This window comes from Chenopodium album, chromosome 26 (assembly GCF_948465745.1).
Source record: "Chenopodium album chromosome 26, dcCheAlbu1.1, whole genome shotgun sequence".
Classification (NCBI taxonomy): domain Eukaryota; kingdom Viridiplantae; phylum Streptophyta; class Magnoliopsida; order Caryophyllales; family Amaranthaceae; genus Chenopodium; species Chenopodium album.
Window position 1 is genome coordinate 33,006,128 of NC_137859.1, and position 19,362 is coordinate 33,025,489.

General features: G+C 32.2%; 1 protein-coding gene across 1 annotated transcript; it reads right to left on the minus strand.

Moving 5' to 3' along the window:
• Nucleotides 1–1,173: 1,173 nt before the first annotated feature.
• LOC145618239 (ABC transporter G family member 34-like) lies at nt 1,174–18,809 on the minus strand. Its single transcript, XM_081673012.1, has 19 exons — nt 18,619–18,809; nt 18,241–18,361; nt 16,189–16,277; nt 10,970–11,054; nt 10,358–10,648; nt 10,039–10,129; nt 9,013–9,910; nt 8,661–8,821; nt 8,295–8,398; nt 7,974–8,139; nt 7,634–7,863; nt 7,200–7,511; nt 5,211–5,501; nt 5,034–5,117; nt 3,510–3,640; nt 3,115–3,342; nt 2,720–2,891; nt 2,333–2,587; nt 1,174–1,452 (listed from the first exon to the last, which is right to left on the minus strand). Exons 1-19 carry the CDS (start codon nt 18,807–18,809, stop codon nt 1,183–1,185), a joined length of 4,170 nt encoding a protein of 1,389 aa, XP_081529138.1. The 3' UTR covers nt 1,174–1,182.
• Nucleotides 18,810–19,362: the final 553 nt, after the last annotated feature.

Sequence of the window (19,362 nt, forward strand, 5' to 3'; positions counted from 1 at the left end):
CATGGGACTGAGTCCTTTGGGCGGACCGGTTGTCCTCATTTGACCGAGGTGGACTCGGCGGATAATTTGATTGAGTTAGGGGAGACTCGGATCTCTCCCTTGGATCCCCTTGAGAGTCGGGTACCCCGGAAGGGCTCCGATCCCGAGGAGGGGATGGACTGGGAGTAGGGCGTTCTAAGGGACCCCCTCCCAGTGACTTTCGACGTTTTCTCAAAGGAGAAGCACCGTTGCTTTTGTTCTTGCGATTCTTAGCCGTTGTTACTAAGATTGAGGTAGAACTAATGAAATTGGCTTAATGGTTTTTTGAAAGTCTTCCCCACAGACGGCGCCAAATTGTTTCGGGTGAAAACAATGGAACCTTGCCGAAGGTCCAATGAGGTGGTGAAGACTGGGCTCGGTCCAAGTGATGTTGGGCCGAGGGTTTCTTGCACAGCAAACACACGTAAACTGGCCTCGGGGGTGTTGCCGAGGAAGGCCCCTCCGATGCTAAAGTCAGTACAATGTGTAGAGAGAGAAAGCTATGCAAAAGAATTAATTGCTTGAGGCTTTGTGTGAATGAATGTACAATAGAGATATTGATGGCTTTTATACCTTTGCGTATATGGGAGAAGCGGGCCTTGGCCCAATTGACTTGCCTTGTGGACTGATCTTGACTTTAGCACAATTGGAGAGTTGAACCTTGACCTTGGGCTTTTAATTGGATCATTTAATGACTAGGCCCAATTGGACTAAATTGGACCCAAACAGGGGGTATTCCAAACATAAATTGCTCACACTAATATGGGACAGAAGAAGAATAAACAAACTAATTTGAATTAATTTAGACAAAAATAATACAGTATAATATTATATCTTTGTAGACATTACTAGTTACAAATGTTCATAGTCAAAACATGAAAACTTCAAAACTTTGAATAGAAACAATATAAAAGACAAGGTTGCAATACATGATACCATGTTGTACAACAAACCCTTGCCTACTCGCAAAAAATAAATTTGTATCAATAATCACTTAAGTTTAGTTCAATTCCGATCCCATGTACATCAAATTTGTTTGTTCCCCAACAATCTCGTATAGGAATTTGTTTGATGCACAAGGGAGTAATAAAAAATTGTATGTTGTTATTGTACGTTTTGTATTGATTGTAGACAATGTTTATGATGACTAGCATTTGATCATGATCATCTCTTTTGGAAGTTGAGGAACTTGATGCCGTAGGCGAAAGCAAAGCCGAAGAGGAGAACCCAACCAAAATTAGCTAAAACAACATAAGGGAGGAAGTCATGGTGATAACCCAACACATCTTTAAGGTAGTTCTTCAAGGGAACGCTACCAGCTCCAGGCAGCGAAATTAAAGTGTTTGTGTCACCTACTTGTGAAGTTACTAAACCATACATTGTCCAAGAAAGAGGAGAAGCCCAGTAGTACCACCTCCACCATATTGGAATTTGCTGTAATAATCAAATTTTTTAGAAACCAATAATTAGATGATTTAGAATATAATTGTCGAGAATTATAATTTGTCATTTTATTAAACAAGAAATGCAACTTTATCAATTATAACATTTGATGAGATTTGTCTAATTCATTTATTTGAGCTTAGTACAATACTCGAGTAAAGATGAAAAATGAGGTTAATTGATAAACAAATGAGTATCAACTATCAACTTCGCACCAATAAATAGATCAATGGATCTCAATATTTAAAAAAAAAAAAAAAAAACGTTGTAACTATTATGAATGAATTCAAAAAAAAGAATGGATTCAACTATTATGTTTTGTATTAGTAATTTTTTTTTTTTTTTCAAATGTCGGTTTATTTATTTATTTTTATAATAAATTTCAATAAACCTATCTTAGTAATCAAATGAATGAAAAAAAGTTTTAACTTGTTGTAACAAAATTTCCAAAATAATGGCAAATTTTTTAACTTCAACTTTAAATTTTATCAAATTACTACTAATTGTTAATTTGGTCCGTCTTGTGTGTGTCTGGCCACATCTTGTGACTACTTGTAAAATAACAAAGTAGCTCTTATAACACTAACCGAGTAACTCTTATAATGCTGATTGAGTATTCTCTTTAACATTGATTAAATAACCCCTATCCATTCTGACGAATTAACCCCCTATAACACTGACCAAGTAATCCTTATAACACTAACTAAGTAGCCCCATGATGGATGACCATAAATGTGGCCAGCCACATCTAAGAATTTGTATATGCTGTTATATAATTAAGCCATGCTACATATTTAGGATTAGGGTTACTAGTCAATTTTATGAGAAAATATAATTAACTAGACAAATTTAAGAAGAGATGAACACATACCGTTCTAGGAAGAAAGAAACCAGCAAACAGGTTCCAAAAGTTAAGGAAGAAGGTCATCAAAATTGCAGCAAACTCCGGGCGAGGTGTCAATGCAACAAGCATCATCCCATACGCGGTGTGATACACAAAGCACATGAAAGTGAAGAAGTAGAAGTAGAGAAACTTGACAATCGTCCACTCGAATCCGATCATAGAATACAGAAGAAGGGTGTAGATAATATTTATACTTCCATTGTATATGATTTCTATAGCCATCTGTAGAATAGTCAAGCATGTTTAAAAGGATTAAAACAAAAAGAAGAATTAAAATAATACAAACATAATTTAAAATCAAGGTAATATATTGAAAATTTATATAAAGTAGTAGCTAGGTTTGTATAGTATTACCTGAGCTAATGCAAATGGAAGAGCTGAATACATTCCTGCTGCCTTTTCGCGGTAAAATACAGTTCTTTCACTTGCAATAACTACTTGTACATTTATACAATTACTTCCTCCAAGAAATAGTACAGAAGAAAACAGGATCCCTATTAAGTTCAATAAGTCTTGTTGTTTGTCTCTGTTAACAAAATAACGTGTAACAGTAAGCAAAATAATTACCTGTCCGCAAAGTCAAAATGTATCATCTAAGTTGGAATGAAGGAAGTATAATATAAACTTCATTTTTCTCGATATTTTGTAGTTTTTTCAATAATGTCTTACTCATCATAATGTTTCATATGTTTCCTTTGTGAGAAAGATTTTAAGTAAATGTCTGAAACAATAACCACGAAGATACTTACAATTTACTTCCCTTGTCCCAAAACATGAGACCTAGCAAGAGACCCATGATAATCGTTGTAAAGATTCGAACAGCATTATATGATGGATTTTGCCAATAAGACCGATGTTGCTTCCAAAAACACGCTTTGAATTGAGTAAAAAATGGCTGGGAAAATTTAGTTGGGAAGGTGAGATCCTTAGAATCAGGCGATGGAGTACTAACTTCTGAAATAATTTGTTGATTTCTCCTGAAAAAAAGTATTAAAAAAAAACATTTCTTGTTAAAAGGTATATTATACAACCATATTAGAATGCATAATGAATATTAGAAAGAAAAACACATAAGTGATTTAATATACTTCAAAACTAAAAAAAAAAGTTTTTTATTTATTTATCATTTTTTTTTTTTACATACTGGTAAAGTTCAGATTTGGCATAAAGTTCTGCAAAATCCACATTCGATTGAGACTCTAATTGAGAAGTAACTTCAAGCATCCATGTAGCAGGATTGTAACCATCTCGGATTTTGGGAATTCCTGGGATTTCCTGTAAGACCAATGAATGCAATTAATCAGTGTTGGTCGATAAAAACCAATTGTAATTAGTAACAACGATTATTTCTGTTGGGGTTGTTTATCCCAAGTCCAACATGGAAGAAATAATGATGAAAGAACAACCTTATAAGTGAGTGCCCAAAATCAAATTTGTGCGGGCTAGACCCAAATTAAAAACGAACAATATCATACTAATGTAGAGTGTGCCTGTGGCCTGAATGATGGGTGACTCAGGCCCAACAATTTTCAAAGAGCTCAAGTACAATAGGGAATACACAAAAGCTTATTTTAGATACCTTAGTTAAATTTTAATACTACCTCCGCTTTACATTATTCGCAACAATTTCCTAAAACGGCTGCTTCACATTACTCGCAACAAAGTGATTTCTTTCCTTTTTTTAGTAAGTTTTTCTGTATAATTTTACAAAATTACCCTTACTTTTTTTTAAAACACCCTAATTAAAATGCCTGATTTCATCTTATTAACTTAAACTCTAACATTAATTAACTTAACTTTTTCCACCAAAATCAATCCTCTTCCATCTAAATTCATCTATCATCCCAATTCTGAGCCACCTTCTTCCTTCAACCACCTTCATCATCCTTCATCTTCTTCCTCATCCCCATTATTTTTCACTCTCTTCCTTCATCATCAAATTTATTCATCTTCTTCCTCATTCCCATTATTTTTCTCTCTCCTCCTCCAACTCCATTCTCATAAAAATGGATGTCGTGGGTTCGCGGGATCGGTGGGTTCGTTGGGTTAGTGCGTGGGTGCGATGGCTTGGTGGTTTCGCGAGATCGGTGGGTTCGTTGGCTGCTGGTGGTGGTCGTGAGTAGTTTCAATGGGTTTGTGGGTTCAAGGGTTCATGGTTTTGTGGGTTCAAGGGTTCGTGTTTTTGTGGGTTGGTGGTGGTCGTGAGGTTTCTGTGGGTTGGTGGTGGTAGTGGTGGGTTGTTGGGTTCAAGGGTTTTCGTGGTTTTGTGGGTTTTAATTTTCAGATCTGTGGGTTTTTCGTGGGATTGGTGGTGATGTTGGTGGTCGTGGTTTTTGTGGGTTCGCTGGGTTGGTGGTGCTGGTGTTAGTGGTTTTGGTGGTGGTGGTCATGAGTGGTTTCGGTGTTGTTGGTGACTTGGTGGTGGTGGCAGTGCTGGTAGCGGGTGGTGGCAGTGCTGTTGGTGGTGGTGGGTTAATTATTTTAATTATTGTTAAATTTGTTTTTTCTTTTTTTTGGGGGTTGGATTAATAGTTAATTAAATGCCCTTATTTTTCAATAACTACACTTAAGATCTTTTGCCTCGGCCTCCGCAAACTTGTACTTTGTTGCGAATAATGTGAAGCGGAGGTAGTAAATAGAAATAAGTTTTATATATGTAAAGACTTACTTCAAAGTACTCAATTAGCTTTTGGGAATGTTCTCCAAGGTCTCCAGCGTAGATCATTTTCCCCCCTCTTTCCATTAATAGGAGCTGCAATACACGTAATGTTAATTGCATATTATTCTAAAACACACATCATATTTGATACGAAGTAAAATCATAAATGGTAATTGACATTCATACCTCATCAAAAGATTCAAAGATATCTATGCTCGGTTGATGAATTGTGCATACAACAGTTCTTCCAGTGTTTACAGTGTTTCGTATTGTGCGCATAACAATAGCAGCTGCTCTAGCATCAAGCCCGGAAGTAGGCTCATCCATGAATATAATGGACGGATTAGCAACTAACTCTACGGCTATAGTTAATCTTTTCCTTTGTTCGGTTGTAAGGCCATTTATCCCAGGTAACCCAACTATAGCATCTTTCAATGGTTCAAGCTCTATCAAACTCATTACGTCTTCAATAAACATCTATACGTTAAGGAAAGAAAAATTAATATTACTTTGACAAGTAGAGCTAATATGAGATTTCTATAATTAAAGTACTATATATACTATGTAATAATAGTTTCTAAAGAAAGCAATGCAACAAGCTGAGCCGTAAAAGATATGTGATTGATAGATATAACATCCATGATGATCTTTTGAGATATAATACTTTCTTCGTTCTAGTAATATTGCATGGCAGGGCCCGGGGGAGGGCATAATATTTTTGATAGTGGGCAAAACAAAGGAAAAATTATAAAATTGCTCAATGTGATTGTAATTAAACATAAACTAAAGAAACAAGTATTAACAAGTAATGGTATATTGATTATTTTCAATAGATTAGAAAAATTCATTTTTCTAAAAAGGGTATGGTGCGGATATTTCTACAGTGTCATTTTTCAATAAATGACACCATAATATAATGACGTGTCAAGTTATAATTGGTCAATATTTTATTTATTTTTAAAAGGCTAAATGTACTATACATGTATATATACGAAGTCCCGAGAATGAGCCCGGATCCCGCTTGCTTAGCCGTACTTGTAAATACATGTATTTTTATAAAGAATACGTCGTTATAATTTTTTTTTTTAAAAAAAAACATTTGCAAAAATTAAATTATAATTAAATTTCTGAAAATCAAACTAAAAAAAAAAAAAAAACTGCAAATCAAATATTTAATGAGTAGTGTTCTTCAATTGACAATTGCGTTCATCATCGTTAATGGCCATTCTTTTTTATAATCTCTCTCCTGGGCAATTAGGATGCAGCAATTAGGTTGAAGGTTCCGGCGACTCTTCCGGCGAAGGTTCAAGGCGGCGGCTCAAGCTTCCGATGAAATTTCAAGCGGTTTTAGGCGTATTTTGGGTGCATTTTTGATGCTTTTTAGGGGTGTTTCAGGGTGGGTTTCTGGTGCGGTTTTCAGGCGACAACATAGAAATTCCGACATGGCAGTTCTTGGACTATTTGGCGACGGTTTTAGGATCGATTTTGGTCAATTTCAAGAAGGTTTCAAGCGACTTTCTCGGGAGGGAGATGGTCAGTTTTCCGGCGGTGTATATTTTCGAAAATTTATTAATATTATAAAACAGATTATCATAATTTATGAAATGATTAAAGCTTTCAGAGATTGATTTCGATAGGGAAGACGAGTGTGGAATTTATCTGAGCTAGACGAGGGTGTAAATGTGAGCAACAGCTCTGAATTGGCAGTCGAAAATGATTAATTAAAGATGATGAACGATATGATGAACGATGTGAAGAACGATGATGAATACGGATGATGAACGAATTTAATTTTATGATTCCTAATTATAATTTTAAATTTGAAATTAATTTTTATTATAAAACTAGATTTTCATACTTTATAATTATACATGTATTATAAAGAATACAATTAAAAAATACAATTTTAATACATTATGGACATTAAAAATAATTCAAAATGAAAATAAAAATACAAAATAAAGGCCAATCAGATTTTGCCACATCAACAAGTTGTGGTGTCATTTTTAAAGAATAACATTGTAGAATTTTTAGTATGGTGCAGTTTTATGAAACTTCTTTAAAAGGTAAGTGGTGGAATAATAGCAAAACGAAGGAAGTATAGAGATATCCTCGATATTTATATTATCTTTGTGCAAAACAATATGCAATAAAAACGCAAGTTATGTAGCAAACCTTTCTCGTATTTGGGTTGATGCTTGAAGAAAGGCGGAGCCATGCAGAGTACACAAGAGATTCGTAGACAGTAACATACGGTGAATGAATGTCAATTTGTTCACAATAACCACTAATTCGTGCAAAAGTTTCTTGGTTCTTTGGATAACCGGATATAGTAATTTCACCTTCAATATATCCACTAGTCTTTCTTCCGGCCAACACATCCATTAGTGTGGTTTTTCCAGCACCGGTTACACCTACTAATGCCGTCAATACCCCTGGTCTAAAAGCACCACTCACGTCGCATAGTAATTGTAGACGTTTCATTTCCTAATGGCAAGATAAACAATTATTACGCTAAGCTACATGCTTCATAAAAGAAAAAAGTAAGAAAATATAACTTTACTAAACGAATACATTCTATGAAATACTTGTTAGAAAGATTTACTTACAGATGGTGTATCAACGTAGTAATTGATATGATTGAATGTTAGTGAAAGAGGTTGGAAAGGCAAAACCATTCCTTGTTTAAGTGTACCAATAGTTGAATTAGTAGTATTGTTTAGATTGCTTAAGGCATCCATCTCAATGCCCTTATTATGTTCCTTATTTCCTAAGGATGTCTTCATGTTCTTTTCGGTCTCATCATCATCTTGAACTATAGTTTTCGAATCATTGAATGCTGAAAACCAAGTAACAAATAAGATGAAGCAGTTAATCATAGACCGAGTTGTCAAAATTAATAATGAACGTCAAACAAAGAGATTAATAAGCGTGATGAAGAGAGCTTACGATTTAAGTATGTTAATGCTACGATATATAAGATGTTGAAGACAACAGCATACCCCAAAAGAGCACCAATACTAATCCAATACCAATATTCTCCCTTAAAGTAGCCTTTTGATGCAAGGATGACTCTACCGATAGTTGGTTCGTTTATTCTAGGATCTGTATTAGGCTGCATTGATACAAAGCATGGTTAATACTACTCTGATAGTGTATTTAGTTGAGCACAAAAAATTATTACTCCGTAAAATCTCCATATCTATAACTAACAATTATCAAAATTGAGAAGGGAGGGAAACATTCAAGAGGGGGAGAGAGCATGCTTACAGTGCTCCATCTTTTGTCAAGAAATTCGTTAAGAACCAAAGCATGTTGCCCATACATCATAGGAGAAATATAGTAGCCCCATATCATCCAAGGAGCAACATCATCTATAAAAGCGCAATACATGAATTGAATGATATGAATGTTCATCTTATTAGATATTAAAATTCAACATTATGTGTGATGCATAGGATAATTAAAAGATAGGATAGCAAAAGAAATTTATAATATTCTAATACTTATCAAACACTATATATTGGAATTTGAAAGGTATAATAAAGATCTTCTAATAATTAGGAAATATGAACAAAATCCCCTCAAAAAAAAGGAAATATGAACAAAAAGGTCAAAATGAAGTAAGAAACATACCTTTTGCAATGATGAAACCACCAAGAACAAAGACAATGAGCATAACAACCAAACTAGCAGCATTAGCAACAACCACTGATCTCCCCACAGCACCAGCAAATCGAAAAATCGACAAACCCATCTGATGGATACAAAAGTAAGCTAACCATTGGCAAAAGAACCTGCAAAAACCGAAATCCAGGCAATTTAGTTATCAGATCAATCAATCAATCAATGCCTAAATCCCATAAGTGGAGTCAGCTACATGAACCAAAAGTAATTATTTCGTGTATGAGTTAGTAGTTATCAAATAAATTCGAAAAATAATCAAATATTTTTAGGCTTGAAACTAATGAAATCAAATTGAACTTACCGACTTGCAGCAGGAGCAAAGCCAATGGTATAGTAAGTAAGAATAGTCCATAACGCCGATTCCAAAAATGATATAGGAATTCGAAGGATACAAACTGGTAATCCATAAGCCCAAGCAGGGTAAAACAAGAAATCTCTTTGTTTGTAGAAAATTGGGAGTACCACAGCTGTTAGAGTAATTTCCGCCATTCCATTGAACATAATATTTAGGAGGCCGTAAAATAAAGCGCCTAAGTACTTCTCACCATCGACCTCTGTCTTTTGATGCATCGTCGTCCTGAAAAATGCAGTCATTGTAGTCACTGCCATTACTGTTATTTGTACACCCTTGAATATGTAGAGAAAAGAACTTCGCTTCATTAGTAACCATTCCCTTGAAAAACATGCCTTAAGGATTTCGCGATTTGTGAGACCGTACTTTTGTTTCATCAAAGCATTAGGATGGGTTTTAGATTTATCATAGGGAATACCAAGGTTTCTTACAAGGTTTTCTCCGGCTTGGAATGACCAAAATGCCTCAACAAATTCAGAAACCGAAACATATTTGTAAGGCTCGGCCTTAGACCAATAGTTTTCTTGGTCTTTTTTTGAAGTTACTTCTTGAAGAAAATCGGCTACACCTTTTCTCTTAGGACACTTGAACCCGACGTATTCAAAGAAGTCAAGGACATTGTCACGCGGACCTTGGTACACAATTTGGCCCTCGGAGATGAGAATGATATCGTCGAAAAGTTCATATGTTTCAGGAGTTGGTTGCAATAGAGAGATAATTGTTGTCATCTCCATAACATGAATCATTTCTCTTATGCACTTGCATATTTGAAATGTGGTCGTACTATCTAATCCAGTTGATATCTCGTCCATTAGTAGAACTTTTGCAGGGCCAGCCATCATTTCACCTAGAAGATATATATAGAAACTTTATTCAAATATATTTGTTTATATTTACTAAAACGATGGTTTGACGTGATTAATAAGCATCCGGGTGTATATAATAATTTCAAAAGATAATAACAGAAAAAAGTACCAATAGTTGTACGCTTCTTTTCACCTCCGGAGATACCCCTTCTCATATTATCTCCAACTATGGTATCAGCACAATTACCCAAGGATAGTATCTATCAACACCAAACGAAGAAATATTAGGCTTTAGCTAGAAAAATAGGTTTACGTGCATTAATTTTTTAAACAAATGTACGTAGTATTTTACAATTTTCATTCATCAAAATGGCCATGACTAATTTTATGTTCATGATATAATAGACAGAAACTGCGAAACTAACAATGATACCAAACAATACCATAATCGTTAAAAATATTAATTTTTGTTTAAGGTTGTAACAAACCTTGAGCAAATAATCCGTGATAATATTTGTTTCTTGGCCTACGATCGTTGTCGCCTTCATGAATGCATCAAGCTCAGCATCCGGGTTTATTCCGGCTTGTTTTTCATGCTTCAAAACTTCTTTTAGCAACACGTCTTTACTCCCAACCCCTAAGCATCTCCCAGCAATGTCTATAGTTTCTCTTACTGTTATCTCTCCAAGATGAATGTCGTTTTGACAAACATACGCACTTGTTCTCTTGGGAACAAATTCCTCTAGTTCATGTCCGCAATATGTTATTTTCCCACTTACCTGAACAACCAGTTTCATTAGGACCAAAAAAAAAATAATAAAAAATAAATAAAAAGGGCTTAAAACACTAATAGAAAACTCAATGAGCATCACTTTCTAATACCTTTATATTTTAAATGTCTTGATATCATCATCTATTGTTTGAATATACTACCTACGTTACAGTTATGTGTAACAATTTGACATAAAGTAGAGAGGGAAAATGTCCGATCGTTGCATATAACCTGTAACGGAGGTAGTATATAGCTTTTTGTAGTTTCAAAATGCAAAAGAAATAGTATTGTAGACTTATAAAACGATGGAATTGACATGAAACAATACCTTTAAATCTGTATCAAGCTTTCCCGCGAGAGCTAAAAGCAATGTTGTTTTTCCTGAACTCGGTGGTCCCAGAAGTAATGTCATTCTGCCAATCAAGTGAATCAATACATATCACCACAACCACATTATTGGTTAATTTTTGTTTTATTTTATTATTAATAATTAATAATAATACCTAATTAATTCATCTATGTTAATAAGATGTGCATATTTGCATTTATTTTCTTTAACTAATTATAATACATACATGTGAATATCAATATTTTTAAAAATCACAATTAACAAAACTAAATGTTGTAATAATACTTTGTATAATAAACTACTCCCTTTATCCCATTTTGTTTGCCATGAAGTACCTAATATATATTGCTTGGGAAGATAAGTAATGGTGCATTGGTGCCTAGTCACCAAATATGGCATAGAGTAAACTCAAATCAAGCAATTTCACAAATAAATTTGTTTTTACTTTTAATCATATACGTAGTATGCTTTATTTAATATTAATAAATAAATAGTCTAATTTTAAATTTGTATAGTTTCTAACGAAAGTGGTAGGAAGCATTCAATAATGCTTGTGTTGTTGTTCCCTGTTAGACCGGATTCTCTCACATGTCCAATTGGTCTAAGGTGTACCCTTGTGCACCTTAGATAGGTGTAACAGCAGCCCAGAAGCCCAATTACACACAACCCAATTAAAAAAGGCCCTAAAACTAAAAAAACACGGTAACTACAATATACTCACTCACACCCAACACACCCACCCACACCCAATAAATGTAACGTCACTTCCAAACTCAAAACTCTTCTTCTATATGATTTTCTCTCTCCTCTTTTTCACTTTCTCTCTGCTCTATTTCATAATCTCTCACTAAAAAACTGCAAAAACATCAATGAACTAAAGAAGAGATGCAAAATCAAAAGGATCTTTCCTAAAAAAAGGCAATTTTATGTAAATTTCACTTAATTTTGTTTAAATTATATGATTATCACTTAATTTTGTTTGAAATTGTTCGAAACTCTATTGTTCGAAATTTTTTATTGGAATTGTCAAAAAAAAAAATAGTGAAATCAAACGGATACTTATGTTCACATTTTGAAGTTCATATGTTCATATTTTGAATCCATTTATAAACTTTCTGAAATGCATATATTCACTTTCTAAATCCATATGTTCATATTTTTTTATGTATATGTTCACATTCTGAAATGCTTAATTATGTTCATACGCATTAAAAAATGAACCAATACATATGTTCATATTTTGAATGCGTATGTTCATATATTTGAATGCTTATGTAAACATTCTGAAATCCATATACTCATATGTATATGTTCACCTTCTGAAATGCTTATGTTCATGCGCATTCAAAAAATGAATCAGTAATGCATATGTTCATATATTGAATACGTATATTCATTTTCTAAAATGTGTATATTCATATTTTTAATGCATGTTCATATTTTTTTTTTAATACTTATAATGTGTATCTTTCATAATCATTTTATTTTTAATTTCTTCAATTTTCTTATGTTCATAATTAAAGGTCGTAAATTCAATTCATATGAATTAGATGTTCACAAACCTAATCGAATTGATCAAAATTCATTACAAAATCACCACATAATAAATCGGCATTCATACATAGATCAAATTGATATAAATCTAACAAAATACAATTGCAATTGAATAAAACCTTTAAAAAAAACTAAAATGAACACGTACAAAAATGAACATGATAAACAAAGTTATAAACAATTATTATATTAAAAATGAACATGATTTTCATATTCAAATAGTTCAAATTCATTGTATATAATAAAAAATGTTCATTTTTTGTAGTAAAATGTTCATGTTTAATGTACTAATGTTCATTTTGTAATAAATGTTCCTTTTAAATTATTACATGTTCATTTTTCTTACATAAATTATACAAATATTCGATTATAATTATTCCAACTCAAAAAATTGATTATATATCTTAAATCTAATCCTGACTCATCATAGATAAAATAATTACTGATCTATGATTGATTAAGAATAAAAACAATATATATATATATATATATATATATATATATATATATATATATATATATATATATATATATATATATATATATATATATATATATATATATATATATATAAGAAAAAAGAAAAGGAGGAGAGAGAAAATAAAATAAAACCCACCTTCTTCTTCATTAGTTCTCTGAAACTCAAAATCACTTCACAAAATGACAAAGGATGAAGATCAATGTAATTATATCATCATTATTGCATATTTTTGATCAAGAACAATCTTCAACAACATTCGTGGTTGGATTTAATGAATCAATTGAAATTAAAAAAAAAGGTAGGAGAAAAAACAGAGTTAAAGAAAGTTATAATGAAATTTATGATCAAAAATTTTGATGAGAATTAAGAAAGAAAAGAGAAAAGATATAATTGGGAAGAAGGAAACTAAAAATTTTAAAAAAGAAACAAACTAATGCAGGAAAAACATTTTGTATGATTTGAGTTTGGGTAGCGTTTCATCCATAAATTCCTGCGTTTCATGTTGTTGCACCTACACTAGGTGCAGGAGGTTACACCTAAGAATATGCCCTCACATGTCCACTTAATTGGGCTAATGATTAGGGCCTTTAGCAATGGTGCCAGAGAAAGATACGGGAAACCTGGCCCCAATTGAGCTATTTATTCTAGTGGGGATTGATCCCAAAATATTATGGTTGTGGGTTTGTGACTTGTGAGACACAATCCTTAGCACTAGGCTAAACCGCTAAGGTAATACTCCTTTTATATGTATTTCACTTATCTTACACGGAGTACTTTAGAGTATCTTATTTTGTTGTCTAGAAGTCTAGAACTTTATACTGACCGAATTTATTAGCTAGGGCCTTTGGAAATCGGTATCCTATTGCCTCACTTATTATTGTTACTATTGCTACACAGAAAAAGAAAACCTTATATTATATGACTTAGTTAGGCTTATATTATATGATACTTCCTCTATTTATCTTAAACACTCCTTAATGGTACATACTTTTAAAAAAAGTTTGGATGATGTAAACAGACAAATTAATCAAAATAACCTATACACATAATACATACACAAACTATTGGGTCAGTTCAGCTTGACCAAATAATTTGTCAATCCAGCTATTACTTTTTGTATCACATTATAAACTTCGCACACCCTCATTTCCACTCACCACCACCAACAATACTCTCACTCAATCCTACTTAACTTTCTCTCTCCTCCATCACCTTTAACCCACTCCTATTTTCTCTCTCCTCAACTTATTGCTAAATTACTCCAAATTATTTGTTCATAATTCATGCTTGAATTGAAGATGGTGTAAGGATAATGAAAATAAATATTGTTGATTATATTTGTCCATGATTTATGCTTAAATTAGCTTGATAATTGATTGAGATTCTCGGATTTTTCGAAAACAACCCAAAAAAATCGATTTGGGGCTTTCTTGTGTGATGTGTAATTGTTGAAATGGATTGTTCTACATGATTGTATGTTGAATTGTGAGCGTTTTGATAACAAATGCATGTATTTTGGTTGAGAAATGAGCATATTATGTTATACCCATAAGCTTAGTACGGGATCTTCAATGGTGATTCTACCATTGTTGACCTGGCCTTTTAATTATTTTTATAAAATAAACTCTATTTTTTAGATAATATCATCTATAATAAGTTGGATGATATCCTCTATAAGTTGGATGATATCATCCATTGTCAAGATGATATCCTCTATTAGTTCCATAGGTTTCATGATATTATCTAGTTTGGATCTATTGGTTCTATGATCTCATCTATAAGCTAGATGATATCATGTATTGCTTAGATGATATCATCCATTGCCTAGATTATATCATTTATAGGCTGGATGATATATATCCTCTAATGGCTATATGATATTATTTGTAGGCTGGATGATACACTCTATTAGTTTGTTGGATGATATCCACTTAATAGAGGATATCATCCAGCCAATAGAGGATATCTTCCAACAAGTAGAAATATCATATAGCCAACAAAAGGATATCATCCAGTTAGTATAGGATATCATCCAGCTAATAGAGGATAGCATCCACCTAATAGAGGATATCATCCAGGCAGTAAAAATATCATCCTGTCAATAAAGGATATCATATAGCCAATAAATGATATCATCAAGTTAGTAGAGGATATCATCTAGTCAATAGAAGATATCATCCAGCTAATAGAGGATATCATCCCGATCATCCCGCTAATTAAGGATATTAAAAATCTACATTTTGTCGGTCCAAACTGACGTAACATTTCGTCTGTCTGACACAATACCTTCTCTAATACATAACCCTTCTCCATTCTTAGTGTTAAAAGTATTTTGAAAAATTTGCTTCTTTATCTACTTTAGTCAACTCCTAATAAAGCTAATAAAGCGTATCTAAAAGTTAAGTTGCAAATAAAAGAAAACATTGGTAATACCGTAGTATATATGAACTTATCAACCTTCATCTTATATTTCCTTAATTAATTATTCTTATTTGCAACTATCACACATTTCTCAACTCACGCTTGCTAATACATTATTATTTCAATAGTTAAATATCTTTAAATTTTCAACATGTAAAGAGTTTTAAAAAATTGATATTATGACCTAATTTATCAAAGTATAATCCAAACGATTTCAACAAGATCACACATTGTTTTTTTTGTTTTGTTTTTTTTGTTTTGTTTTTTTTTTTACCTATATATTATAAAAGCTAATCAAAGTGAAGCATATGAAAACTGTCAAAGTCAAAGAATTACAAGCAAAAAAAAAACGGACGAAATATTAAGCTCATGTGTTATTAAGCTACCCATCTATAGTTAATTAAAAAAATAATTATTATATAATGGACGAAGTATTGACTTATCTTGTTGAACCTTATATACTACCCCTATTGGAACTTTTTTTTTTTATTTTTGAAAGAAACCCCTATTAGAACTTATAAACCCTTATTTTATTCGTTCATATTTGAATTTATCAATTCTTATACTATTACATTTAAACTTATTAGCCCATATATTATATTTGTATTATTTGAACTTATTGGCTTTTAAAAACTACTGTAACTATTATAAATAGTAAGGGTTAATATTACGAAAATATACATTGTTAATAATCCGACAACAGTAAGAGAAAGAGTAGTGAATAAATATACGAAGTATATACCTTGAAGGTTTAATTATCCCATTGACTTGATGAAGTAAGTTGTGGGTCCTCTTCTTTGATGGAGCCAAACGTAACAACCCAAAAACTCCCTGGCATGACATCGTTAGAGATTACACGTAAATTCATGTTTAATATCAAATTATTGTATTTCAGACCGCATATAATTTATGTACTTCGTAATATAAATTCCAGCTCTTTGGATTTCAAGATCCCTCCACTTAATTAAGCAAACTAGCAAAATATTATGCAATAATGTTCCCTAGAATCCCTACCATGATCAACTTAAATAACTATTATTAATCTAATTATTGATTTAAAATATCGCAAAAATCTTTCCAATAATTTTTTGAAAATATTTTCGTCACTTTATTGCGACAATAATTACATACTTCATCTGTCTCATGCTTAGTGTCTTATGTATATCTCATTACAATCTACAAAATGTATTTGTAATAGCTAGTTGATGGTCGTGTGGTGATGGGAGTGACATAAATGGGGTGGGCAAGGATTATTATTATTATTTTTTTTTTTTTCAAGGAACAGTTTTTAGAAAAGGAAGATATGGTACGGTGGCCTGGTTGCCTAGTTTGCCATGTGACAATTTTTTACCCCATTCGTCTCTAAAAAAACCTTCCTATTATAAATTTATAGTAAACATGTTTGTGACACAATCATCGTTCAAATAGAAATCAACTAATAAACGTTAAGAATATATTATACATGATCGTTTGTATAGAGTATATCCAAAACTAAACACCTGGTAAACCTTACCATGCTTTTTTTTTTTTTTTTTTTTTTTTTAAGCACAATTAGAAAAAGGATATTCAATCTCTTATATTGGAATCTTCCCCTGAAACTTTACTATCGATTATGTGGGAACGCATATTTTAACGATATGGCATTTGATACTTTGGCAGCAACTACTGATTTCATGTGGTGGTTTTATTTTATTTCATACTTCCTCATATTTTATTTTTGTTTTGATATGTAATACATGTGGTGGTTGCAAACTTGCGATACCTTCATCATGAATGCAATCGATCGCAATGGTTTATCATGGGATATTTATTGACATTGAATAGTGTGAAGAAAGTAAGAAAGAAATAAGATAAAGTGATGGTGAATCAAACTTTAAAGGAAAAAACTCCAAAAACTATTTATTTCTAAGTATAATTCCCAATCTACACTGCACAAATCCCCACACATTTCATTTTCCTTGGCTTATGTTTTGAGATCAAAAATAAATTTTTTTTCTCTATCTGTCTCTTTTTAATCTTTATATTTTGGAATTTTCTTTTATGGGAGAAAAATGATTAAAGCATGATAAAGTAAGATTAAAAAGAGACAAAGGGAATACTCGTTTGTTTGTGTATGTTTATAATTTGCCAACTCATACTACGTATATTTGAACAATTTTATCTCTCATTATTACAATTAATTATACAAATTTAATATAATGTAATTGAAAAAAATTAAACAAGACATGCCTTTCTCAAATTATTCTTTATGTTTTAATAATGCACATTCATTTTTTTGCTATCCATATGTTTGGCAATTTATATCCCTATACAAGTAGTATAAAAAAGTTGTTATGTATTAATCAAGAATTATATCATTGAAACAAATTAAACAAGACCTACGAATGACGTACTATGTTTGTATTACTTATATTCCTGGTATTATTTGGAAGATTTTTGTTAATTATTAATTGTTTCAATATAATTCTAGATAAGAACTTAAAAAGATGGATGAAGTATTAATTTGGACGAATAGTAAAATAATTTAAATATACAGTTTATTAATAACACAATATATAGCTACTCCAATCCCTCCAATCTACACTGCATCTTGTTTTTAGTTGAATTGTAGTGGGTCCAAGAGTCAAAATCTAAACCAATTAATTATGAAAACTCAATAATCAGAATGTCAAGGTCTTCAAAGATGTTCAATCAGTTCATAACACATTACTCATAAGTCATAACAAATACGGAAGTATATATTCATTTCGAATGCCAATTAGGATATGAAAATTTCAACTGGTGTAAAAGTTACCTCTACAAAGTTTATAGTAACATTAAGTAGTGTCGGCAAAGCTCTGCTTCCTACATGCACATCACCTCTCACTGATAATTGCTCAAACCTCAATTCAATTTTCGGCATCTCAACTCCGACCCTACATGAATATATATTTCCTTGCGTAAGCAACAATAATACCATTTTGTAATTGGTAACAAACAAATATCATGGTTATGCAACATTAGCATGTAACTAGCTTCCTTAAATTAGTTGATCCAAGGTACGACTATAATTGATAACCTATATATCCCTATTTTTTTTTTTTTTTGAAGAATATATATCTCTATTTCTATTTGGTCTTAATACTTAATATTTGCACATAAATTAAGAAAATAGGTGCGAAAGTGAACTCACCGATCAAAACGATCTCTGATTCTTCTTAAGAAGTTTGGATGATCATCTCTTGTGAATAAATTATCAACCAACATCTTCATTTCTTGCCTCTCCATCTTTTGAACATCAATTTCATCATCATGCAATTTTGGGTTCCCCTCCTCATCCCCCAATATCCATCTTCCCGGAGTGCTTGAATCAAACGCACCCATCTTTTGATTAATTGAATTGCATTATTTGTGTAGGGTATGAAACCTATCAATATATATAGTAGTAGTAGTAGTCTTAAGCTACATTTACACGTGCATATAATATATTATAATTTTTTTTATGTATTTTCATTCTTATATACATTTTTTTAATATACGAGTATTTTTGAATGGTTATGGTACATACATATGAACTTAAAGCCACGTATATTTAAGCATTAAAGACATTTCAAAATTGTACATGTTTTAGGTTTTATGACAAAATCGCAAATCGATTAATAATTATATATGCTTTATGATATTTAACCATTCGTCCTTTTGTTCTTCTTATTGTGGGTGCAATACTAAGGTTTGCATTAGTAGGACTTAGGAGGTGGAGGGATGGTTAGTCCTCCCCCCCCCCCCCCCAGTGGTTGGGGGTTCAATTCTCATCCCCCCATTCATGTGGTAGATAGGGTGGTGCCCACTCCCCCCCCCCCCCCCAAATTTATTTTTGCAATTAATATTGAACATTAAAATCCATTACCCAATACTTAGTGATTTAGATAGTATATTA

Coding starts and splice junctions, on each gene's coding strand:
- LOC145618239 (XM_081673012.1), bottom strand. CDS start 18,809: ATGGGTGCGTTTGATTCAAGCACTCCGGGAAGATGGATATTGGGGGAT. Junction 10,649..10,969: donor AGCTTGATACAGATTTAAAG/GTATTGTTTCAT, acceptor CTGGTTGTTCAG/GTAAGTGGGAAAATAACATA. Junction 3,641..5,033: donor AGCTAATTGAGTACTTTGAA/GTAAGTCTTTAC, acceptor TTGGTCTTACAG/GAAATCCCAGGAATTCCCAA.